The 26,988-nt window shown below is 37.1% G+C and overlaps 1 protein-coding gene across 1 annotated transcript in view; it reads left to right on the top strand.

Annotated features, from left to right (window-relative positions):
• The window catches only part of LOC762994 (TBC1 domain family member 9B), a 30,188-nt gene extending 6,929 nt beyond the window's left edge, over positions 1 to 23,259 (top strand). The window contains 23 exon segments of the mRNA XM_030994982.1: positions 1,641 to 1,774; positions 2,411 to 2,471; positions 2,474 to 2,612; positions 3,075 to 3,146; positions 3,546 to 3,678; positions 4,865 to 4,975; positions 5,814 to 5,902; positions 7,990 to 8,111; positions 9,485 to 9,577; positions 10,284 to 10,440; positions 10,941 to 11,049; positions 11,845 to 11,939; positions 12,353 to 12,447; positions 13,371 to 13,517; positions 14,240 to 14,351; positions 15,224 to 15,473; positions 16,324 to 16,533; positions 16,838 to 17,008; positions 17,602 to 17,770; positions 18,753 to 18,925; positions 19,914 to 20,112; positions 20,631 to 20,728; positions 21,473 to 23,259. Coding sequence (XP_030850842.1) covers positions 1,641 to 1,774; positions 2,411 to 2,471; positions 2,474 to 2,612; positions 3,075 to 3,146; positions 3,546 to 3,678; positions 4,865 to 4,975; positions 5,814 to 5,902; positions 7,990 to 8,111; positions 9,485 to 9,577; positions 10,284 to 10,440; positions 10,941 to 11,049; positions 11,845 to 11,939; positions 12,353 to 12,447; positions 13,371 to 13,517; positions 14,240 to 14,351; positions 15,224 to 15,473; positions 16,324 to 16,533; positions 16,838 to 17,008; positions 17,602 to 17,770; positions 18,753 to 18,925; positions 19,914 to 20,112; positions 20,631 to 20,728; positions 21,473 to 22,279 — 3,746 coding nt within the window. The 3' untranslated portion in view covers positions 22,280 to 23,259.
• The last annotated feature ends 3,729 nt before the right edge of the window (positions 23,260 to 26,988 follow it).

Genomic DNA, 26,988 nt, shown 5'->3' with positions numbered 1-26,988 from the left:
TACAAATTAAATTGATTTCTAAACAAAAATTATATTTTTCAATTACTTGAGGCCTAAGAAAGAAAATAATAAACTAAAGCGATGCTGTTCTGTAATTCTGTTACCATGTTTTCACAAAAGGTATCACAAAAGTTTGAGCCTAATATACAAATTTGTTGTTGATAGTTGATGTACTATGAGTCGTTTTAAGATAGTGTTTCCCTTTTATTTGTTATTTTAATGAGTGTCCCATTAATCCCTGCAGATAATTTAGCAATTTAAAATTTCAAGTATAAGGACAAGGATAATCCACTAGTATGCAGCGTATGGATGATGTTTGTCTTGTAACTCATTTCTATATTAAAGGGATCCGTTAACTTTGTCTCAGATTCTGAAACAAAATTCTGGATTTAGCTCATGCTGCAATGATAATTATAAACCTTTAGGTCAGTCAGGAACCCCATGACTTTTACAAGCCGATCGCCTGTCTTATTATCAAGATATTCGAAACCAAATTTTGTGTTTGCCTAACAGTTTTCATAACACTACAGTCTATTGGGGAAAACAAGTATGGTAAAACCGGTCACTTAAAGATTTTTATTTTTTGGTGCACTTCTTGATCATTTTGAAGCACAATTTTTTAGGGCTTCAACAGGACACCTTATCACAGTGTTTGTGTAGTCCCATATACATCTTTCTGTGTACAGTGTTTGTAACTTTACCAAGACTTGGCCAAAATTCTTATCATTTTGATGATTCCAGAACCTTGCAATACACACAAGTTCCTATATGCTATATGATCAACCTTTTCTGGTCGATTCCACACCGTTACTTTCACAATGCAATCGCATGACCAGAATTCAACTTCATCTTTAACATTCTTAAAAGGAAAGTCCACCCCCAAAATAAGTTTGTTTCGATAGAGGCAGAATAATAAGAAAATCAGGTGAGTGAAAGTTTGAGCAAATTCTGAATGAAAATAAGAAAGTTATGAATTATTGAAGTTGTGATCAATCAAATACAAATTGGCAACTCTGTGACTTATTATACGAGCTCTCCTTCATTTGCTTTGTGCATAATATTCTATAAAATCATGTTTTCTTTGTTATTGATGACGAAATATATATTTGTTCCTTGCAGGGGGAGTATAGAAACATATTTGCAATTATTATATTTAGGGTGCATGTATGGTTGAAATTTTTCTTGAGGGAAAATGAAAATTTTAGATTTTTTTAGTACTGAGCAAATGGAAGTTGAGCTCATAGTTGACGTCATAGAGTTGCCAATTTGTGTTTGATTGATCACAACTTCAAAAATCCTAACTTCCTTATTTTTAATCGGAATTTGCTCAAACTTTCACTGACTTGTTTCTCTCATTTTTCTACTCCTATTAAAACTAACTTAATTTCAGGGTAGACTTCCCCTTTAAACGATCCCTTTAAGACCTTTCCAATAGATAAATAAAAAAAAATACCAATGGTGCCGATGCAGTATAAATTGGAAAAGCTCTAACCCATGATATATTCATTCTGAGATCTTACATTTCAGATACCATACTAAGAGCTCAGGGAAAAAACACCAAAAAATTATTACATGTATGTTCAGGTTTTTTTCTACAAACAATATACATGTAACAATGATTTTTCTCCCTACCTCTCTAGATTATTCGTGCAGTTACTGGAAGGGGCGTGTCCCTCGCCAAGGCTGGCTCTACCTCAGCGTAGATCACTTCTGCTTCTATTCCTTCCTGATGGGGACCGAGTCCAGGCTCCAGATCAGGTGGACTGAGGTTACTGTAAGTTTATACCCAGGACCTCTTCCACTAAGTCTGTACAATGCAAAGGCACATTATGAATTGTGTGCAATAATTGTGTGCAATAATTGTGTGCAATACTCTTAAAACCCCACTGCACTACTTATAGCTACTTGCGCCCTCTAAATAGCAAACAATACCTAATCGGTGACCATTGGTCCCCCATGATACCCTTTTTCTTATGTTAATTGAGAGCTGATTTGATGAGATAACCATCTGTCAGTGACCATGCAGGGAGGTCTAATCACTCCTGGCCAAACTAGGGCAGAGGGGCTTCAAATGGATATATTTCCTTTGACTCTACAAATAAATACACTCTAACAGGCATGTTTTGTTAAAATATCCCTTTTTGAGAATTGACACTAGGCAGGCAGTATATAAAGAAAAATACAGTGAAACCTGTATAATATATGAATATAGCAACCTCCCAAGAGAAACACAAAAAGTGGTCTTTGTAGGAAGGTGGTCTTTGTAGACAGGTTCCTTTAGTACATGTTTCAATGAGAAACCATTTTCAAGGGAAACAAAAAAATGTGGTCTTTGTAGACAGGTGGTCACTAAAGCAGGTTTGACTGTATTAGTTTACTCACCACCTCCCTTTCACTTCCCCCACCACAGCACCTAGAGAGGAGTAACTCTATCCTCTTCCCGGAGAGCATCAGAGCCAAGACGAGAGAGGGCATTCCTACTTCTCCATGTTCGTCCATCCCGAGGAGACGTTCCAACTCATGCAGCAGCTCGCTAACCTGGCCATGAGACAGCTCCTATCGGAGGAAGGGTTCTCAGAAGACCTCAATCTGCCAGATCGCTCAAAAGTCAAGTATGTGAATGCTCCCATATATAATATTGCAGTGTGTAGAAAATTTAGGGAATGTTTGAAACGCAAGATAAATTGCTCAAAAGTCAAGTATGTGAATGCTCCCATATGTAATATTGCAGTGTGTAGAAAATTAGGGAATGTTTGAAACGCAAGATAAATCGCTCAAAAGTTAAGTATGTGAAAGCTCCCATATGTAATATTGCAGTGTGAAGAAATTTAGGGAATGTTTGAAATGCGAGATAAATCGTTGTACATGTACTGTACCTGTCAGCCATGAAAAAGCTATATCTATACCTGTGGTTATATGAGCAAGTGTGGGCTTGTAAAAATGACTATATTAATAATGTATATACATGCATGATTTGTATACTGATTTTTATTCTAGGTGGTTTAAAAACAAATTGAAAAAAATATTAAAAATCTTGATATATATATAAATGAAACATTTTTGTTTTTCTTCAGGAAAAAAGCCCCAAAGAAGGTTTCCTCCCTCAAGCGAGATCTAGATGCTCGAGCACGAACTGAAGCTTACAGGTAAGAATTGAATTGAATTGAATCGAAATGAATTAAATTGAATTGAATCGAACTGAATTGAATTGAATTGAATTGAATCAAAATGAAATGAATTGAATCGAAATGAATTGAATTGAATCGAAATGAATTGAATTGAATTGAATTGAATTGAATTGAATAGAAATGAATTGAATTGAATTGAATCAAAATGAATTGAATTGAATCGAAATGAATTGAATTGAATTGAATTGAATTGAATTTATTTCCACATCTCCATTTTAAAGATAAGCTTGAGTTCTGGTAATGATAGAAAATAAATTCTCACAGAAAACAACAGACTTTACTGTACATGGATGTGTAGGAATTTAGTAAATATGTTATGAATGAACTAATCCCTCCTCTTCTTATCCTGGCTGTTAGGAGGGTGTTCCGTCTACCGGTAGGCGAGAAGTTGGACGGCAATATCCCATGTACGCTGTGGGCCCCGTACAACAAGTCAAACATTGGAGGTACCATGTATCTCTCTAGGAATTACATCTGTTTTGCAAGCAGGGTAAGTGGATTGTAGGTGGTGGTGGTGGCGATGGTGGTGGTGGTGATGGTGGTGGTGGTGGTGGTGGTGGTGGTAATGGTGGTGGTAGTAGTGGTGGTGGTGATTGTGGTAGTGGGGGTGATGGTGGTGTTGGTGGTGGTGGTGGTGGTGGTGGTGGTGGTAATGGTGGTGGTAGTGGTGGTGGTGGTGATGGTGGTAGCAATGGTGGTGGTGGTGGTGGTGGTGGTGGTGGTGGTGGTGGTAATGGTGGTGGTAGTGGTGGTGGTGGTGATGGTGGTAGCAATGGTGGTGGTGGTGGTGGTGGTGGTGGTGGTGGTAATGGTGGTGGTAGTGGTGGTGGTGGTGATGGTGGTAGCAATGGTGGTGGTGGTGGTGGTGGTGGTGGTAGTGATGGTGTTGATGGTGGTGGTAGTGGCGATGGTGGTAGTGATGGTGGTAGTGAAAGGTGGTGGTGATGGTGGTGATGGTGATGGTGGTGGTGGTGGTGGTGGTGGTAATGGTGGTGGTTGTGGTGGTGGTGGTGATGGTGGTGGTGGTGATGGTGTTGATGGTGGTGGTAGTGGCGATGGTGGTAGTGATGGTGGTAGTGATGGTGGTGGTGATGGTGGTGATGGTGATGGTGGTGATGGTGGTGGTGGTGGTGGTGGTAATGGTGGTGGTAGTGGTGGTGGTGGTGATGGTGGTGATGGTGGTGATGGTGATGGTGGTGGTGGTGGTGGTGGTAATGGTGGTGGTAGTGGTGGTGGTGATGATGGTGGTGATGGTGATGGTGGTGATGATGGTGGGGGTAATGGTGGTAGTAGTGGTGGAGGTGGTGATGGTGGTGGTGTAGATGGTGGTGATGATGATGATTGTAGTGCAAATTATGCAGCTGCTGTGGAGGAGGAGGAGGATAAGGATTAAGGTAACGATGATGATGGTGGTTATAATGATGATAATGGTGAAGATGATACTAAATATGATGATGGTGCTAATGAGATGCTGATTGTTATGATGATAATGATGATGATGATGATGATGATGAGGTGGAGGAGGAGAAAAAAGAGGATTATTGAGATCATATTGTTACTTGAGTTGGTATTTGTAATGATTTTGATGATGATAAACACAATGTATTAAATGTGTGACTTTCAGAAACAATCTTATTCATAAATATTTTGTTTTGTTCTTGTCATTCTCTTTACAGATTAAAAACCTGGTGCATGTGCAAATTCCTATGAGAGATGTGACGGTCGTAGAGAAGGTTGAGAATTCATCCCTCATCACCCAGGGACTACATATATCAACAAGAGCTAAGGTAAGAGGGAATTGATAGTAGCGATGGTGGAGGTGTTTGGTGGTGGTGGTGGTTTTTATTGGTGATGGTGGTAGTGGTTGGGGTGTTGGTGGTGGTGGTGATGGTATTAATAATAGTGATAATGGTGATGGTGATGATTTTGGTGGTAGTAATGATTTTGATGTGATGTTAATGATACAGTCTGATGGAGACGATAATGATGATGATGATAATGGTATTAATAATAGGGATGATGATGATAGTGATGATTTTGGTGGTAGTAATGATTTTGAGGATAGTGGTAGTGGTGGTGATGGTATTAATAATAGTGATAATGGTGATGATTTTGGTGGTAGTAATGATTTTGATGTGATGTTAATGATACAGTCTGTACTAATGATAGTTAGTGCACGTGTGCCTTTCCTCTGACATGTAAGAGCAATCGGAAGCATGGTGATGGTTTTAACATTGACAATAATGACTTAGGTAATTGGGATAAGAAAGATGTGACTTGAATTCTCAATTCCACTATTATTTCAGAGCAGCGTTTCAAAAAGACTAAGATTGACTTTAAGTTGTACTTAACTATGTCGGGCCGGTCATGCCACTGTTAGCTCTCACCATTTACTGGCATTGGTCTCTCATGGGATGTACAAATCATAGTCACAAATCTAAATTTTTTGATAATTCACTATTGAAGGAAAAATACTATCTAAAGATCATAATGGTAAGAGCAAATAGTGGCATGAATGGCCTGCCATAGTTAAGTCCAACTTAAAGTCGATCTTAGTCTTTGTGAAACACCCCCCTGGATGCCTTTCCTCTTAATACATGATGTTCACTTTTCTTTATTTCACAGATGACTTTCCTTTTTGCCCAGCTAACCGAAAGGGATTTTCTGGTCCAGCACATTGCTGACTTTCTTGCAAAAACAACTGAAAATGCAAGGTATTATTCAAAAATGTAAACTGTTAACAACTAAACTATTCATACCAGTTGTAAATTTGATGCCTTTTTGTGCATTTCATAACTGGATTGGGTGACTTAGGGCCTTTATTGAATACTTTTAGATGTAAGCTTGAAGAATTCACATTCTTAAGAAACATTAAATAGGGACAAATCAATTTTCAACATAATTACAAAATTGCAAAACTTGGTAAGGGTATTAATAAATTAGTTGTTCATTGTATGTATGAAAGGGAGCCCTTTTTATTTATTGATCCAGCTTGTAAAATTAGACATTAACCTCTTAATGATATTTGTATGGTTAAACAGACTATTTTGCTCCTATATACACTGTACTGTACATGCACATATGGGGAAGATATAAAGTTGTTACCAATTTACAACTCCTCTCTCATTTTTGTCTCGCCTGCGTAGCAAAAAACGAGACATAGGTGCCGCTTTTCCGGTGACGGTGACGGCGGCGGCGGCGGCGGCGGCGGCGGCGTCAACATCAAAAACTTAACCGAAGGTTAAGTTTTTGAAATTTTGATATAATTTTAAAAGTATAAGTTCTTAGTCAATGAAACTATGACTGTAGGGTAATCAAGTATCCCCAATCATGTGAGTAGAATTTCAGATCACAAAGTCAAGGTCAAAGGTCATTTCAGGTCAACAGACTTGGACTATGTTGTAGCATCATCATCAAGATTTTCAAAATGCTTCTTCTTCGTTATTTTTCATCCAATTTGGATTCTGATTGTTTCATATGATAGAGCTAGGAAAGGGATTTATAATTTCTACACAGAATCGTGAAATTCATTATCTATGCTAAGTTATGCAAATTTATTCGAAATCACAAAAAAGTCTTCTTCTCCTTCATTTCTCGACAGATTTTGATTTGGTTTGCTTTATATCGTACAGCTAACTTTGGTACACTATACTTGTACACAGAATTTTGAAATTGTTCTCCATTAATTAATTATGGTAATTTATGCAAATTTATTCCAAAAATAACTAAAATTGCTTCTTTTCCCTCATTTCTTGACCGATTTTGATTTGGTTTGCCTTATCTGGTAGAGCTAAATTTGGCACACTAAACTTCTACACAGATTTGTGAGATTTTGCTCCATTGATTATTTATGGTACTTTATGCAAATGAAATGGAATTACTTCCCTTCCAGGGCATCAAATTTTTTAATTTTTTGACCAGTTCAAAAGTGTACTACATAAAATTTACGATATTTGTTGTTGCGAGATGCGGATGAGCGCTACGTCATTGACGTTCTGGTTTATCATATTGAATTGCGTTATGCAGGCGAGACCGCCAAGAGCGTTTCCCTTGTTAACACATTACTTAAAGAAAGGTTCATGACATTTGCAAATGAATGTATACACACGTTGTTGTTTAATTTAGGATTTTGTGTAGTTTTGTGCAATTTTTCAAATCAGGGCCCTGTCTTATGCAGAGTTATGATTGGTCCAAATCAATCGCAAGTCCTCCAATTAATCGCAAGTTTGCACTCTCCTATCTCTTATATACATTTAGATCAATATCAATTCTTAATAAAAAATCTAAAAATTCAAGAATTTCAAAATTTGATGTTCTGATTCAGTGTACCATAACTTTTGATATTTTGCAGCATTACTAGAGTCAAACCTGCTTTAGTGACCACCTGTATAGAAAGACCACCTCACCTGTCTATACAATTTTATAAAGACTACATTTTTTGTCTCCCTTGAGCACAGTGTCCCATTGAAACCTGTATTAAAGGAACCTGTACATAAAGAACACCTGCTCACAAAGACCACTTTTCTTGTCTCCCTTGAGCAGTCCTTATACACAGGTTTCACTGTATATTTCTGTAAACGTATATTAACCAATGTGGGAAAGTTTCATGCAAGCAAATGGTTTAACTGGGACCCGTTACACAAAGCCTTTTTTCATTGACAAACGACAAAAATCAGTGACAAATCTGTTGACAACCAATCAGAAGCAAGGATTTCAGTAGCTTATAACAAAAACTGTCATTTGTCACTGATGACAAGTTTTGTGAAACACCCCGTTATTTTATTTTGCTATGGTTTCACAGGCCTACGGGAGACAGCATCTCTATAGCCTCGTCAAACGAGGGCAGTATGACAATCCCACATCGCACGACCTCTGACCCCATGCAAAGCATGCTGGGTACCAGCTACGGTAGCAACGAGAGTGGTAAGAGTCAAAACGTGGGAATTTTGTTTTGTGTTTTTGGTCGTAAGAAAACTCCAAGAAGCATACCATATCAACTATATCTATATGGCCCGAATTCACAAAGGAGGTTTGTCGACAAACCGAGGTTTATGTACGTCATATGACGCGTTTTGACACGTTTTTTACAAACCTGGTTTGTAAAAATGCGTCGAAACCAAACCAAGGTTTGTCGTCAAACCTCCTTTGTGAATTCGGGCCTATGTGTTTGTACCTTATGATGGCTCAGAAAACATCTGCTTTTGTTTGTTTTGATGATTTTTCAGTTTAACCTTAACATAAAAAGTATTTAATTTTGATTGCTAGTCTGAGCCTACATGTATTTCCTTTGATGCTTTTACTACAAAAAAGTGCCTACTACAAATGACAAATGTTTGAATACTATTGTGCTTGTGTATGTATCTCTACAACTACTACAATATTAATAGTAATAATAATAATATTTTGGTTTTATATAGTGCTTTGTACATCTACAATGTCTCTAAGTGCTTTACAGATATACTACAAGCCATATTACTGTAACAGTGACTACTTTAATTTGCATGATTACCTCTTACAGAGCACTACTAATATTGCTAAAGATACTTCATCTACTACAAGTTCTATATATATTTTTTCTATTCCTTCAACATTTTTGTTTCATAACAAATGCATGTATACCTTTTGTGTTCATTTTTCCTGCTTCCCTTGTGTTATTCCCTTTCTTCCGTGTAGTTCATGTTATTCTGAAAGTTTCATTAATTGAAAAATGTCAAGTTCGATAAGGATAGAAAAACTGAAGAAAGAGAAGAAAAGGTTAATTGTAACCAGTTCTTAAATTGTTCAACTTTATACAGAATCAGGTGGCTATGTCACAAAACAATTTGTACCGGTATGTTTTTTTTTGTTTAAACATATTTGTGGCTTTGATATATATAAACACTTCAATTTTGTATTGTTTTCAATTATACAGGTGTTGAACAATCATAAACAAGATCAGAACATTTTGTTTTGTGCTTTTATCTTCCTATCTACCATAGTAAGAAAGAGGAGAAATCAGTCCACAACTTCAGTGCATACATTAAATTCATTTCAATATCAAAACAGTTTTTTAAAAACTTAAGTATTGAACTCTTGAAACTAACACCACAAGGCAAAATGCAAAGTCCTACATGTATGTTCTTTCACAAATCAAAAGTTTTTGGGCATTGTGTAATGTTTTTCTAAACTTAATTTCAGATGTTATGTTATCTTTGTTGGTAATTGAAGTGGGGAGCTGATTCTTTCAGCTCTTCAGGAAATAATTTTCCATGATTTTGTGTTTTCTTTTGTCCAATCCTGCTTCATCTTCGCATCAGATCCCGACCCTTCTTCTGCATCTACTAACTTCTCATCCATGATGTATTACTCTACTGTGTTAACAGACCTCAACGATTATGATAATAGTGCATGTGAGTTCCATAGAAATCATGTGTGATTTGGTGGGTGTGTTGATACACATTGACATTTACCTTGCTTTATCTATTTTGAAGCAAATATATAAACACTCCATCATTTATTTGACCTATACTGTACATATATAATATCTTATAGCATGGGAAAATCTGACCACTTATTTTTGCTAAGCTTTCTTTCATATTTTTTCTGAAAGGGTACTATCCCTGTGTGTTATTAAAGAAACTCATCCAATTTTCATGTTGCATTATGTGTCTCTTTGATATATATTCAATAACTGTTCCATTACTGATGCCTTTAAAAGTCTAACATGATTTATTTGTCACTTGTTTATACAGATTACTCTGTCGTAATAATTTAATAACATTGCATGTATTCAAGAACATTATTTACTCTCCTTTATTAAACATTATTTTAGAAGATCATTATGATTAAATACATGCATGTATACAAGTCTAATAATGTGATAGCAATGCAGGTCAACTAATCTAGACGTACAGTCAATTTAAAACTCTGCTGCAAGTGTACTTGTGTCATGTTTTGAATATTCATGTTATGTGTATTTAATATTCAGGTTGTAGATATATATTGAATAGTCATATGTGTGTATATTCATGAGGTATATTGAATATTCATAGATATGTTGGGTATTCATGAAGATGTGTTGGATATTCATGAATATGTAATGAATATTCATTTCAGCTGGTGAAACGAGCAGCGAACCAGCCAATCACAGCATGGCATTTCAGCTCCAACCTGCCTTAGTGAAGCTGTTCAACAGACGGGGGTCGGACGAAATCTCGGCCAGAGAGTCAGTGAAAGAACATCTATGGAATATGCACTTCAAGGAGTATGGGAGGTATGTGCATGTAGCTGAGAGAGAGAGAGAAAGAGGGTAGAAGGGGGGGGGGGGTGAGATAAAGATATTGAGGAATACACAAATACAAAAAAGTGAAAATGAATAGGGAATGGGAAGGAAAGAGGGAGAGAGAGGATGGGAATGAGCGGTGTCATTCAAATTTAAAAGAGATATGAAGAAGACAAGAAAATAAACAGAGAATACATGTTAGAGGATGGTAATCAGAAAGAGATGGAGAAATCATCGAAGGAGAGAAATAGACAATGGTCAGATGATTATCTAAATAAACAAAGAGAGAGTGTAGAAAAGATATAGACTTAAAAAAAAAGAAGAGTAAAGTGATCAAGAGAAAACACACTCAGAATGGTATGTTTGAGAGGATTAAAGAGAGAGATCAAGAGTTAGCGGACAGAATACAACTATATGTATATGGTGTTGTAGAACACACAAAAAAAATCTAAACCTGAATGGTTGCTTGCATTTTTTTGGTTTCATTGTAGGGGTGTGTGCATGTATCGTACAGTAGAGACCCAGCATCTGATCGTCAAGGGTCTACCAGACAGCATAAGAGGCGAGATGTGGATGCTATATTCTGGTGCTATAAATGAGGTTAGTCTCGCATAGTATAATTAATGTCTCCCCCCCACCCCCAGAGTTTGTAGAATAACTATGTAGGACATTAATCGCTTAGGGCAAATTCATCACAGCAAAATAGATTATACATATATACATGTAGTAGCTGCTGTATATAAATTGATCTAGTCATTATCATTATTATCAATACTCCATATGTGAATTTCAATGCGGCATCTAACCCTTGATTTGGACAACTGTGCATTACATGTGCGTGTACCTCTACATGTTCTGTTTCCAATCACATATTGCCCTCAAAATACAATACTAATGCTTTACAGCTGTTTTGTATTACATGAAGAAAGATATTCATATATTTTCAGGATTTAACCCTTAGGGGACAATCATTCCACATTTGTGTGTGGTTTGGCTAAACAAATTCTGATTCACAGCCCTAGAAAAATAAAGCAGGTGCATGAGTATAAAGAGAGAAAAATTCTGCATACACTGCATCCATTTTTTTCTTGCATGACCATATTTTGTTTGATGCCAGGAATTTCTAAAACCAGAAAATTAGCTAGTTCTGAATCATTATTTCAATCTAAATGTTCAATTTTCTCAACTTTTTGACTTCGGTACCGGTAGTCTGTACATTCACATAAATAATGTTCTTAGAGACATTACATTTTATTAGAACAATGTAGCAATAAAAAAAATATAATTTTTGCTATTTTAAAGAACAACATATGATCAATTTAGCCCTTAAAATAAATCCTGTCCTGAAAGTGTCCATATCCTTTTGAATTTTACTTTCATTTCCTTACCCATTAGATGGCTACCCAACCAGGCTACTACCAGTCGCTAGTTGAAAAGAGTCTGGGAAAGGAGACTATCGCAACAGACGAGATAGAGAGAGACCTACACAGGTGATTTGTGCTTTTGATGATATATTTATTTCACGCATTTACAATTATAACACATTTTGATTTTTATCTTGTTTTGTATCAATGTATTCTGTATGTTTTGCATTGTAAAATGAGCAGCTTTGACTAGCTTTTGTGCTGCATGTTCAGTATTTTCTTTTCAAAATTTCAATAAACCTATTCAATTAATCAATCAAAAAATGTAAATGCATGTACTGTAAATGCATGTACCGTATATGATGCATTAAACTTTGTATGATAATCAGTGAGTACACATATGCATGTACAATAATAGGTTAAACAGGAAGAAGTACACTTGTATGCAGCGGCTGATAAGAAAATTATTTACCACAATATTGTAATTAATCTGTAATAATTCATCTTAATTGATATGCTTTAATTGTGATTTCCTTTAGATCACTACCTGAGCACCCTGCCTTCCAGTCAGAGCTAGGTATAGCAGCCCTCAGGAGGGTCCTTACTGCCTATGCCTATCGCAACCCTACCATTGGTAAGTGTCTACCCTCCAAATATTCAGTCCTGGTAATGAAAAAAATAAACATCATGCCTTCTGTATCCTACAATATTAGGGTTTTTATAGTAACAATCATTAATTGATTCATTATTGCCAAATAAATAGTTAGCAATTAAAGATTCAATGCCTAGATTGGCTAGGACTCCCTACATATAGTGAAATGTTTATTGTAAGACCGCTCAAGGGAAACAGAAAGGTGGTCTTCATAGGCAGAAGGTCTTTAAGTGCAAGTTTCTGTAATGCATATTTTCATTAGAAATACTTTACCGGGCAAGCACTGAATCCAATGACAGGGGGTAATAGTATATCTGTAAAGCGCTTAGAGACGTCCGAGATGTATTAAGCGATATATAAAAGCATAATATTATTATTATATTATTACTGGAAACAAACAAATTTGGTCGTTATGGACAAGGACTATTTCTTTGAAGGTGATCACTAGTAGTTTGACAGTTTTTTTTTGTAATAGTAACTGAGTGCTCAAATCTTGCTTGTGTTCTATAATAACACTGCAATGCATATTTTAAGAGAAATGGGGAAAAGGGAATCTCATTTCCTAAACAGTATATACATGTTATACAGTCAAACCGGTCTATAGCGACCACCCAAGGGAAACAAAAAAAGTGGTCTTTGTAAACAGGTTCCTTTAGTACATGTTTCAATGAGAAACCATTTTCAAGGGAAACAAAAAATGTAGTCTCTGTAGACAGGTGGTCACGAAAGCAGGTTTGACTGTTGTAATACTACTAATAATAACTTCTACTTTTTATAAACAATTTATATCAATGATGCAAGTAAAAGTGAAATTATTAAACATAAGGTAACAAGGTAAGGCTACAATTAAGAACTAGGTTGAATATGCCTTTTCCATTGGATTGGTTTTCTTTTCCTTTGCCTAGGTTACTGCCAAGCAATGAACATAGTCACATCGGTGCTGCTCCTGTATGCCAACGAAGAAGAGGCCTTCTGGCTTCTAACAGCCGTATGTGAACGGCTCCTACCAGACTACTACAACACTAGGGTCATAGGAGCTTTAGTTGATCAGGGTAGGTACATGAACATCAAGAAAATCTTTACTTCTGTGAAACAATTAACATTCATGTAGTTACTTTCAATATATTTCACAAAGGATTTTTTTTCCATACCTTGACCTATCAATTTACATATAGATCAATGATCCGTGGTTGCATGAGCTAGAGCTTGAATTTTGAAAGTATTTATTTTGAAAATACTTGTAATGAAATATAATTTTATGCTATCCAAAATATAACTTTACAACAATATGATTATGAAGAGGTGAGTTGGCTCAGTTGGTAAAGTGTCTGCCTGTCGAACCAAAGATTTTAGGTTTGAATCCAACCCGGGCGGATGACTGGAGCCTGTGTTGTGTGTTAACGTACCCATCCCCTGCTTCATAGATGCAGGCTAGGTTACAGTTGGGAACACTCTGTCCCATGGATAGGTTGTTAATTGGGGGCCCTATGTTGAGGAGAGTAACAACCTCTGCATATTAAGAGCCCACTCCAATATTTGAATAAGAGTAAAGGGAAACCCTGTCTTAGTGGTCCACCTGTACATCCCCAATCAGTTATACCGGGAGGAGAGATCCGAGGGTTACAGTGATTCAGTTCGCTCTTCCCTTCCCAGGTACAGATGATGCCAAATGCTCAATAATGACACTGTATATAATACAAATATGTTTGTCTATACAGGAATTATTAGTTGACCGTGACATCGTCTGTCTGTCTTTGTCTACCTGTATATCTAGGTGTGTTTGAGGAATTGACAAAGGAAACCATGGCAGAGCTCTACATGAAGATGGATGAACTAGGCATGCTGAGTATGATCTCACTTTCATGGTTCTTAACCGTCTTTCTCAGGTATGTATTATGTAATATTTCAAGAATCCTGTTCCTTAACTGCCAGGGAAAAAAATACTTTAAACATTTCGGGGGCTACTTTTCAAGCTTGCTAGCATGAAAATAACAATCTTTAATTTGTTTTGCATTGAACTCTATGCACATTTTTGAGGGCTCTTTTATGACTTTCGGGGGGCTCTTTTTGGCATTTCGGGGGCTAATTCACCCCAAGCCCCCATGTATTTTTTTCACTGTTAACTGCATTTTCTTTATGAATATGTTATTTCAAGCATAACTGTCGGTGCACCATTATCCTTTCTTTGGAAAGACAAGACATTAATGTTGACATATACAATTTTTAGCAATTCTTTTGTTCTTGTTGTATATTTTGCTAAATCAAACAAGAGCAACTTTAAGTATCAACATGTAATTGTTGATAGCTGGCCACACCAGCCGTCCCTGTAAGGATAGTCCCAAAGAAGCATATCACATTAGTCTGCTACTGCTCATATGATATTAGATTTCTATTTGTCTGTTTATTTAAAAAAAAAAGTATTTTGTAAAGAGTCAAGAAAATTTTACCACCCCAAAGGTACGTTTATTCATATACACACTTTCATTAGAGAGGCATATCATCATAGGTATTCATCCATCAACTATCATTTAGCCAAATATGTAAATAGCTTGAGGTATGAACAATTACGATAAATTAATTTTTTATCATTTTAATTGTGCATGTATATGACCATTTCCGTTTTTATGCACATTTTATGTAAACATTGCATTCATTGGTCCTTGGACTACTGCATTGTGCATTGTATATGTTATATGTTGATATTAATACATTGAATTAAATTAAATGCAACGAGAATCTCCATATTCCTTTTTGTCAGTGTGATGCCGTTTGAGAGCGCAGTTAACATCATGGACTGCTTCTTCTACGACGGGGCAAAGGTCATCTTCCAGATTGCCCTGGCCGTCCTTGACGCCAACTACGAGGCCCTGCTCGAGAGCGAGGACGATGGCCAGGCCATGGTCGTACTGAGCCGCTATCTGGAGAACGTGGGGAACCGCGATGCCACCATGCCTCACGTCCATCATGCGTCGGTCATCGTAGGAAATGAGGGAAAGGATCCGACACGGGTAAAAAAAAAATCATTCAAAAGTCCTCTTTGGTTGCTTCCATGCTCTCTTGAAAATTGATAAAATCCCCTTTTGCTTTCATACACGACCCATTTACTACACTGTATTTACTCAAAGTTGAAATAATTTTTTTTTCCCCTTCACAATCATTAACAATGAGTGTTTTTATGTTAAGTAGAGAATTATCGCAGATTGGAGTGGAAATGCCCAACATTTCTATCATTAATAACTACAGAAATATATGTGTACGAGAATTCAAAGTAGAAAAGCGAATGTTATGTATTAGTCTGCTGTCATAAAATTACACAGTTGGGTACATCACTACTTACATAATTTCTTCATATCTGTAGTTCTCTAGACTCTGGAATTATACAGGCCTGGTTATTAACAGTAATACATACCATTGTGAAGCCTGTTTCATCTGTCGACCAATTCAAGAAACTTCTAAAGTCCCATATATTTTGTTAGAGGACATTTTATTGTATTAAGTCACCTGGGGGTGTTTCACAAAGATCCTAAGTCGAACTTAACTCTAAGTTGGACTTAACAATTATGGAGAGCCATTTGTAGCCTTAAAATAAAATATATTCAAAAGCAAAAATTCAAGTATTTTAGCCTTTTCATAAATTTCACATCAAGTACATGAAATCTCCTTGATAATAGAAAATAATACTGACATGCTAGTGGCCCACATGCTGTGGATCAATGTGTGCAGCATTTTGTTACTGCAAGGAAAAAGGTCCCTATAAAATACCTTTTGGATTGGATTGGTGATGAATGAAAGATACATTATTCTCCAAAACAATGCCTTTCATATTTTTTCTTTGTACTACCTAATCTTTGTTTGCAGGTTTCCGTGGAGGTATCGGAGCTCATCTACAACTCCTACTCAAAGTTTGGCTCCATCTCCAACGAGAAGATCGAGAAGATGCGGTTGAACGAGAGACTGAGAGTCGTGCAGGGGCTGGAAGACACTGCCAGGAGGAGCGTCATCAGGAGTCTAGTGTCGGACACGGCGTTTGGAACCAAAGAGCTGGAAGAACTTTATCTCCTCTTTAAGGTAAGAGAGGTGTAGTAAGGGTAGGAAAGGAAGAAGATGATGATGGTGATGAAAATGACGAAAAAAAAGCAAATTGCAATGGTGATTATGACAAAGACCATCTTCATTGTGGTCATGATGATGGTGGTGGTGGTGATGTTGATAATTGTGATGATGTTGAAAATTTATGGTGAGAATCACGAGAATGCTTATAATGATGATGGTTTCTACTATGGAGGTAGAGGATATACATGCACATTTAACTTCATAAAACTTTTTTTCTCTCATTCTCTCTCTCTCTCTCTCTCTCTCTTTCTCTCTCCAGGAGGAGTTTCTCACAGGTAACCTTCTCTCCAACACACCAATCATGGACCACGCCCAACACTTCCTCTCTCTGGTCAAGCTAGACCAAGAGAAGTACCTCACACTCTTCCTGGCCCTGTCCCCTTGGGCTACCGGCTCCCAGGCTGAAAAGCTTGCTATAAGGTCCTTTAGGGTGAGTTTTTTTTTCTTACTCTCTCTTTCTCTATCTCTTCCTCCTTCTGTATGTTCCTTTTTTTTCTTTTCTTACTCTTTCTTGTTATATATAATGTGTACTTAATTTCTATTTTGATGTTACATTTGCTTGTGCCTCTCCTTTCTTTATTTTATTGTTTATCCTTGATTTGTTACTCTCTTATTTGTCCTTATGCTATATTTTTTCTAGTCTTCTGAGAACATCAGTTGGTTGGGCGGAGGGACAATTACGGTTACAGTGACTATTAAGTTTGCTCTCTTCTTCCTTGGCCGCCATCTTTTGCACTCAAAATAATGATACAAACATTTGTATTTTGCATAGTTTTTGTGATTCTAATTTTGTAATTACCATGATTATATTGATTTATTGTTGTATTTCTTGAAATTGCCGAATAAATAATACAAAACAAAAAAGGGAAACCATTTTTTAATTATTAAAAAAAAGAAGATGTTTCTCTATATGTGATCCCCAATAAAGGTGGTTTCACTGTATGTTGTGATATCTGTCTTCTCACATTGTTTTTGGTGTGTGTTTTACCTTTTTATTTTTTTTCATTTCCCCCTGTTTTAAAGGTTTTGGATCCTGATCACGACTGCCTTATCAACTTCAGGGATTTCTCTTGGGGCATGGGCATCATGTGCCGCGGTGAGATGCCCCACAGGCTCCGGCTCTTATACGAGATGCACCTACCCCCTGCCCTAACGCCAGAAGACCTAGAGAGTCCCAGTGAAACTCACACAGGTAAGGAAGGGAGGAAGTTCAGATGATGAAATAGCCATACCACAGAAAATATTCCATTAGTTGCACAATCCCCCTATACTTTCTCCATTGTATTATGTAGTAAGACCAAGTTACATTCATAAAGGTGAGAAAGGGTGGTAACTCAAATGATTTAGTAGTCATAGATGCTATTATGTTGATTGTACCTACTTCCTGCCCTAACTGCTGCTGATTTAGAGAGCCCAGTTATTCATGTGAGAAAGGGAGGACGATATGTAGATTCAGTAGCACTTTGTTGATTCATAGAACCTTAGAATCAGACTACTTCATTGAATGGCCCTATCCCTTAGTTCAGTTGACTGAAAGAGCCCAAGTGAGTCTATTCAGGTAAGAAGGGGGGGGGGGGTAGTTTGAATAATTCTGTAACTACAGGCATAGGCTCTTGTATGAGATGCACCTACTCCCTGCCCTAACCCAGGTGATCTAGACAGCTCAAGTTTAACTCATAGTAAAGGTGAGAAAGGGAGTAAGTCATGTTGATCCAATGACAAGTTAATGGATTAAAAGGGCCACTGATTCAGGCTGTTCTGGTAATTGCACTTACCCCCTGCTCCTACTCAAGCAGACTCAGATACCCTTAGTAAAATTCACACAGATGAAGAAGGGAGGTAGGGCATATCATCCAACAGCACAAATGATCCACCGCATTAGACTGCCATGTAGGTCGCACCTACCTCCTACCCTAAGTATATCTTCCAGTTAATCCAACATTCCTCCCAGATGCTTTTTCCACAATGTTTTTTGATAATAATAATAATAATAATATGTCTTGTTTACCCAGGGTAGCCTCATCAGTATTCATACTGTTCTCCCTGAGAGCCCTGCAATCATATTGTTGTCCCGGTCATCGGATTCAGGCTCACCTGCACACAATGTATGCACATTCTCCACTCCTTGGGGAGCATTCCATTATTCATTATTTCTTTTGATTGGTACATGACAGAGTGCAGTACAGTGGAAGTCCCTTCACCAGACGACTGCGATGTTGACGTGGGAAGTGCCGATGATGCTGACGAAGCCTTGGATGCAGCAGAGTTCTTCGGACCGGACGCGACACCATCTACCACAACTTCATCTTCTACCGCCGTCCCAGCAACAGGAGCAGCCAAACCTCAGGTAGAAACATGAGCAATATCAGGGGGGCTTTTCACAAAACCTTTTTTTTCAATGACAAATGACAAAAATCAGTGACAAATCTGCTGATAACCAATCAGAAGCAAGTATTTCAGTAGCTTATAACAAAAACTGTCACTTATCACTGATGGCAAGTTTTGTGAAACGCCCCCCAGGTGGCAGGTCACATGAATCATTCCATGCCACATATTAACCTGTTGCCTACTAGAACCGGGTGGTTGCTGTATTAAGCCTATGGGAATAACAGAATTCACTAGTCAATGGGTTAAGATCATAGATCTCTGATTGGACGATACTACAAGCCCTAAAATGACTGTTGAAACATGGTACATGTGCATGACAACGTCAGGAAAATAGTATCAAAATATTGCTCAGGAATTTATTCTTATTTTTGTTTGTGCTTGATCAAAGTAAGGACCTGAAAAATGTATGTAAAGTATGGATATGGGCAGTCAGACAATTACAGCATGCAAACTCTTGATTGGGTAGAATTTTTCTACTATCAAAGATTTTTCTGTCTCAAAATCCATACAATGATTTGCTTATCACGCAAATATTGAAAATATTTTCCCCCAAGTATTGAGATAGCGCGATGGCTCAGTGGTAGAGCAGTGGTCTTGCAACTGGGAGGTCACATGTTCAAAACCTTTGGTAAGGCTTTAATCCTCATTACCAAGCCACCTGGTGGCTTACTTACAAGCATATACATGCTTTCTGAGCAGTCCTGAAACATCATCACATAATATTGTTTAGCCAGAAGGGCATTAACTCTTAATACCCTTCTGGCTGCAAAGAAAAGAGATGCATGTGTCTCTTATAAAATTCCTGTTTATTGATTGTTTTAAAAGTAAACCTGTTATAAAGAATGAAATAATCAGTTGTTATTATCAGTTATTTAAAATCCTTCTCAGCCAGGTCAGGTCACTCCTATTGCATTAATTTCCATCCACTCAATGTTATTTCCCCATAGGATTCTCCACAGCGTGCCAGTCTTGGTTCCAGCCCTCGATCACCATCATCAGTGACCTCTCCTTCCAAGCGTTCCAATCCGTTCCTGACGAACCCCGACCCCACCTTGCCTCCGCCCGATGAGGATACCGTCTTTGAGTTCGCCAGCGATGATAGCAGCCTCAAGATCAGCAGCGAATCCGTGAAGGAGACACAGAAACGTGAGAATTTCTCTTTTAATTCTTTTTTAATTGTTTGCTCTTACTCCTGGGGGGCATTTCACAAAACTTGTCATCATTGACAAATGACAGTTTTTGTTACAAGCTACTAAAATCCTTGCTTCTGATTTATCTTATCTTTGTCATTTGTCATTGAAAGAAGGCTTTGTGAAACAGGTCCCTGTATTAGTTCTTGTACATGTAGATACGGTTTTAGAAAACAGTTAAACCTGTCTATTGAAGCCACCCAAGGGAAACTGAAAAAATAGCCACTGTGGCCTTTCTAGACACATTCTACAACATACATTTTCTTAATTTCCAGAACTCAACTATTATTATTAATTGGAAAATCCAGTATAACCTCAACAAGAAGAATTTGAAGATTCTGAAACTTCACAGAATACACCAATTCTGACAACCTTTCCAAATTGCTTCCAGGCAGTATCTATTACAATCTGATCGCATACTCGCAACTGAACTTTTAATTTTGATTGGATAATTCTTTCTTTTTTCATTGGCAGCTGTAGAGGGTTACCAGTTTTACCTCAAGAAATGGCAGCTAGAGAAGGAGGCGGAGGAAAGAAGAAAGAGCTTTAAACATCTACCTCGCATGAATCAGGTTAGAAAAGAATGTAAATTTGCTTCTAGATTCTTGATGGAGAGTAAAGCTAAAGTGTCATAGAACAGAAATAATAATAATAATAATAGTGGAGTGTTCTATAGTGCTCATGTCTGGCACATTGCTACTCCTGGCACTCCATTATCATTACCCTGGCTTTAGCACGGCTGCCTTTACAATGCTCAAGCATTTCATGGAACAAATTCCTGCCAGGTACCCATTTACATCACCTGTGTGGAGTGTGGCAATTGTAGATTAATGTCTTGCCAAAGGACGAAGGTGCTGCGACATAGTCCAGAGACTTATCTACTGGACCACAACACATGTTACATAAAGATAAGACATTGCTTGAATGCTTTATTATCGCGGTAATGATATGATACTTTGATGATACTTTGTATTAAGCGCAGTAGAGTATAGTCATATAGTAGCTGTGCTATATAAATGGACCTATTATAAGAATTATTAAGATATGATCAACAATCAAAGTATTTCCCTGTCAAATAGAAGTTGGAGATACGGTCTTTAAAGGGAAGAAAGTTGTAGTTTTTATCGAAGATGATTTCCAGCAAGTTTTTGTTAGGTGGTTTTTATTTTACTGGTTCAAACAGTCAATCTACTGCAGGATAAACAATCCAGAATGAATTATACCCATTTTCTCTCGACATACGATGCACATACCAGAGCTCAAGATTACCTTTAATCTAACTGCTGGATCATGTCATTCTTTTTGCACCCATTCAGGAGCAATTCATCCAGCTCCTGAAGAGCCTCTACGACATGTTTGTAGACCATCCCGAGGAGCAGGAGCTCTACCGTTCCCTAGCAACCGTCGGAACCCTCCTCTTTGAGCTCGGGGAGGTAGGCAAGAGATTCTACAAGCGCAGTCAGTCGTCTCCAGCCAAGACATGGAGTGAGCCCTCAACGTCCAGTGCTTCACTCGGAGAGGAGGTGCACGAGGACTGCATAGGTGCTGCTGCGATGGGCGGTGAAACTCAAGGTGGTGATGGCGTGGAAAAGCCTGGGGAGGAGTCTACTGGTGGTGTGCGTTGTGTTGAAGAGGCTGGGGAGGAGTCTGGAAGGGAAGCGGATGAAGGTGTTGATGATGGTAGTCTCTCGGCTAGGAGTTGTGTGACTGGTGGTGATGGAGATGGTGCTTTAACGGATGCGATGAAGGCTGTGTCTATTGAAGAGCCTGTTGATGAGTCTAGCAATGCAGATCCCAGTGCTGTAACTGAACACTGTGATTCAGATCCTGCCAAAGTGACTGGAAAAGAGTCTAGCCCCAATACCCCCAGCCACACGGCACAATCTGACAACACTGCCGCAGCACTGCCTAGGCCAGACACACTTCCTACAGAACTGCCTAAGCTGGTGGATAATGAGTGGGCAATTGCATTTGAACAGTTCCTGGCTTCAATGTTGAATGAGTCATCGTTGGTGAAGTTTTTTGAGAAACCTGTACAAGTCTCAGGACTAATCGAGAGTTTTAGACAGCGCAAGGTTTTCCAAAGACAACTAAGTGACGTCAGCTTCAGTAGTTCTCCATAAGGCACAGATGACCATTTCATCTGATGAAATCTATTTGAAATACACATTGATTGAAAAATGAAACCATACATTATGACATCATTATGACATCATGTATAGGTCTAGCAACACAAGTGCTACAGGGGTACCTGTGCAAATTGAGAAGTTTAGCTAACGCAAGGCTTACCAGAAACAACTAAGTGATATCGACTTTGGTACTTTTTGTGATCCATAGATGGCCATAACCATTTCAAATACACATCGATTGCAAAATGAATCCATATTGCTATCACACCATGGGCAACGATACCATAAGTGCTGTAGCTGCATCTTTGCCGGTCTTGAATTTGAGATATCGTAAAATTTTCCAGAAACAACTTGGTGATGTCAGTACTTTGCGAAAAGCCATAGTAGGCCCTAACATCAGTTGAAATCTATTTCAAATACACATCGATTGAAAAATGAATACCTTTATAGATGGAGCATTTTAGGCAACTCTAGGTTTTCCAGAAACAAGTAAGTGACGTCATCTTCGGTAGCTCACCTCTAGATGGCCATAATTTCATTGGAGTGAAATTGATGCCCATTATATGACACCATCTACAGCGACACCACAAGGGCTACAAGTGTACCATTAGCAGTTCAAGAATTTGAGACAATACAGAGTTTTCCAGAAACATTGTAGTGATGTCAGTTTCAGCAACCTTACAATATTAGCAAAAATGACCAAAGGCACTCCTTTGCATTTTGATCTTCAAGGGTTATGGAGATAATTCGAGAGCAGAAAATGAAAGACCATTACCAGAATGACTTCCTTCACCTACATTGTATGTTACAATCTAGATTATGGGATATTCTCGTCTCAAAAAATGATTGAATCATCGTTTAGCATCCTTTTTTTTGACGAGACGGGATTAGATGTTTCATTTCCCTTGTGGCCCTTCTCCAAACCTTCCAGTCCTAAGCATCCGCCTGGGGGAGGTTTCATAAAATTTGTTATCTATAACAACTGCTAAATTTCTATGACAAATTTGCTCTCAGCCAATCAGATGCCATGATTTCAGTAGCTTATAACAGTAGCTTGTTAACTGTTATTGATATCAAGTTTTATGAAACAGGGCCAGATGCTCTCGTGTCTTCTTGAAGCTGTTGTAAAATCATGTGAAGATAATGTATTAAATCAAAAATTCTAACTACTTCACTTTCTATATCCCTTAGACAAAGTTTGTATATCGTGGCTTTACAAATTTCCCACATTTTATTATCTTTTTAGAGTATGTCCATGTGTTCAAACTTTCCATTGATTGTTACGGTAAACGTGCTTATGTGTAGTAAGAATCTGCAGTAATTTAAAATTGCAATTTCATATTTGTTGGAAAGTTTGAAAAATCTTCCATATCTACATGTGTAATTTGATCTTAGAAAATGTATACAGTCCAAACATATATAGCTTTACAATTTCCGTAGCCTCTTTTTAGTTGTTTATGCCATATTTCATTCCCTTATATGTATGTACATGTTTTGTAGGCCTCGTAAATATATTGGTAACCATCAGTCTCAAGAGACAATCGAGCTTGTGCCTATAAAGTCTGTCTGGTAGGCTTACTTAGAAACATTGTGTCCGGTAAGGTGTAAGACCTAAGTGAAAAAAGCGGAAAACGTAGGGTTTTCACAAAGCATCGGGTAGTTTAACCAAGCCATTTGTAGATGAGAAACGTTACTTTACTTCACAAACATTATCCCTGACATTTCGTGACAAAAGGGGAATGTTTTCATAGTAGGTCGGGTATATAACCCCTCCTGACCTGTCGCAATGACTCAATGATTACAAGTAAGCTGTCTGGTATATAGTTTACTTGAACCTCCTGTTGTGGAATGTCTTGTATATAATTTTTTCCTTTTGTATTTTTATTTGTATTTAAGCTTTTTAGAGGAAGAATTATAACGTGCTAGAGAGTTATATGTTTGTCCATCCATGGGCCAACTTAAATAGATCTCCAATGTTGGCAACATCGAGTTTGTTGAATTAGGATGATTTTGAAGAAAGAATTGATGCCTCATATATTTAAACCTACATACTTCTCTTATGATCTGATATTTCTGTCTACTTCAATACCAACGAAAACAACAACAATATATTATTATTCCGTCAACAAATACAGGCTATTTTGACATGGCTGCCTTTTTATGTATATAAATGTTGAAGTAAACTCCACTTTAATACATATTTCAATGAGATGTTCGTGAATTTATACTTATGATGGTTTCATGCAACGATGCCCTTTTTATTAAGGCACAATTGTAAGTTAAGGATGACAGCTTGAGCAACATTATGAAGTAAAGTGGCCCACAGCTCAACGATAATTGTTGAACCTTCAGTTTACAATTTTCAAACTCCAGCTTGATTTATATACCTGGTACTACTCTTAATTTTATAGTTATTTTGATTGAGAATATATATTTTTGACAACTGGTATAGTAAGTCATGTATGGGGCGACAGATACAATCACCACATATATTTTTTCTTCCCCCCCCCTTTTTCTTTTATTGGAATCATTCCGCCATTCTTGTGCAATTGTTTTCATAGATTTATTTGCTGAAATGAATCGTGCACTTAGGTATATTTTCTATTGAATATGAACATTTTAGTTTCAGAGATTTTATTCCACATTCTCCAATCGTATTGTATTTACTATGATTTGTTAAAGTGTTTATACAATGTAAATGTAGTTTGTGAAGCGATTAACTTCTGTTTATGGCGTGCATACATGTATAGCAGAATAGCGTTTTGACTTCATTGTTTTGTTTACCCAATACAACAAATATTCATAGGTCTACTTTCACAGATAGTAATATTGGCCAGTAAAAACTATTCAGTTATGCAGTAGTGTATCTAAAATTGCTAGGAAAAATATAAAGTATAATGTTATGTATTTTCATTTTCATCATTTTAAAGCACAAATTAAATAATATGTACATGTATAAGAAAACAAAACAAAAACTAGCATAATAGTCAGAGAATGCCTGTCTATAAAGACTGTTTTTCTTGCCCGATGCATATATTTCTCACTGAAGTCTGTATTTAAAGATATTGCAAAGTTTTGGGAAATTTTGAAAACTGGGTGGATAGTGATTCTTTACAATTTTGATATATTTGGATTCCCCTGTAGATGTATTATAAAGCACTAGAAATTTTAGCCCCTAGAACACTTGTGCTTTTGAGAAAAATTGAATACAAAAATTTACAGGTGCTCCCGGTAAATTTTGATAAATTCAAATAGCACCTACGGCCGTAGGATGGTAGCTGTGACCATGACAATCTCAGAATATAGAGTTGTGATATATAATTTTCAAACGGAAATAGCAAATTGGTAGATTTTAGTCAAAAAGCATTGTTTTATAGCTTAATTGATATCTTGACCTTGAGAGGGCACTTTAGAACATAAAGGCCCAAATTCACAAAGCAAGGTTTGAGCTCAGACCAAGGTTTGAGCTCAAACCTCCTTTTGTTTCGCCAAACCTCCTTTTGTTCTTTACAAACCAGGTTTGTAAAAAACGCGTAAAACGCGTCATATGACATACGAAAACCAAGGTTTGTCGACAAACCTCCTTTGTGAATTCGGGCCAAAGAGTTGATTATTTACAATTTCATAACTTTAGACTCGATTTCAACCGCGACAATGAGCACTGAATATTGTAGGGTCGCATATGCTTCCAATATGTTCATTTGAACCAAATTCATATGACCCCATACCAAAACTTTGTAATACCTTTAAAAAAAATGTTTATTAAAGATAAATGACCACCCGCCTTTAATGGAATTTAACCTTTCCCTTGATAGGTCTTTTTGATCAGGTTTGACTGAAAATAGTTCAACCTATTTGAAGGCTTGTTCAGATACGGTGTGCTCAACCGCCGCTAGAGAGCTGCTGCGTTTTTTAAAAACATGTTAATGAATGACAACTGTGGACAACAAAGGACTTTTACGTATTCACTGAGCTCTGAGTAAGAAGATATAGAAATGTGATGCATATTACTCTTTACGTTGTTATTTTAAAAAAAAATACTGCAGTTTTGCCACGTTCTATCTGAAAAAGCTTTTAGGGGCCAACCATTTATAAAGGTCATCTGTATATAATGACCACTCTTCCCAATTTCTCTTGGGTGGCCTTAGTAGACAGGTTTGACTGTAGTTGGCATGTGTGGATCACAACCTATGTGTAGTAAGAACAAAGCCTGTTATTCTTTCGTTTCTCTTTTTCTTTTTACTTTGTATTTAAATGTTGAAATAATTGTTGTTCCTACTCAGTTATGCATTGTTTATCTAATTTCATGGATATTTGTAAATTTTAATTTTGAAAGCAATATCAGTGGATAGTCTTTATAAAAGGAATTGAACTAAGCTAATAACTTGTCATGAATATTCATATCAATCAGTTCCATGTAATATCATTATCCTAGGGTGCTTTTTTTTGTGCGAAATGTTCTCACCTTCCTTCAACGAAATATGAACATTTTATTAGAAACTCCCATGAAATTTCATAACACTAACTTACTTATTGTAATGTAAGAATCAGCCTCATAATAGTAGATATGTTCTATATTTTGGTTGCTTTATATTCATTATTATGTGTTATGTAAATGACACAAAACTGATTTTAAGGCGTGTTCAGATATGACCAGGAACTTAAACCAACGCAAAAAAAATAGCGTTTTTATTTTTACGTTT

Source organism: Strongylocentrotus purpuratus, unplaced genomic scaffold (assembly GCF_000002235.5).
Source record: "Strongylocentrotus purpuratus isolate Spur 01 unplaced genomic scaffold, Spur_5.0 spur5_scaffold_21, whole genome shotgun sequence".
Taxonomy (NCBI): Eukaryota; Metazoa; Echinodermata; class Echinoidea; order Camarodonta; family Strongylocentrotidae; genus Strongylocentrotus; species Strongylocentrotus purpuratus.
The sequence above is the reverse complement of the archived record's forward strand: the minus strand, read 5'-3'. Positions and strand labels throughout refer to the sequence as shown.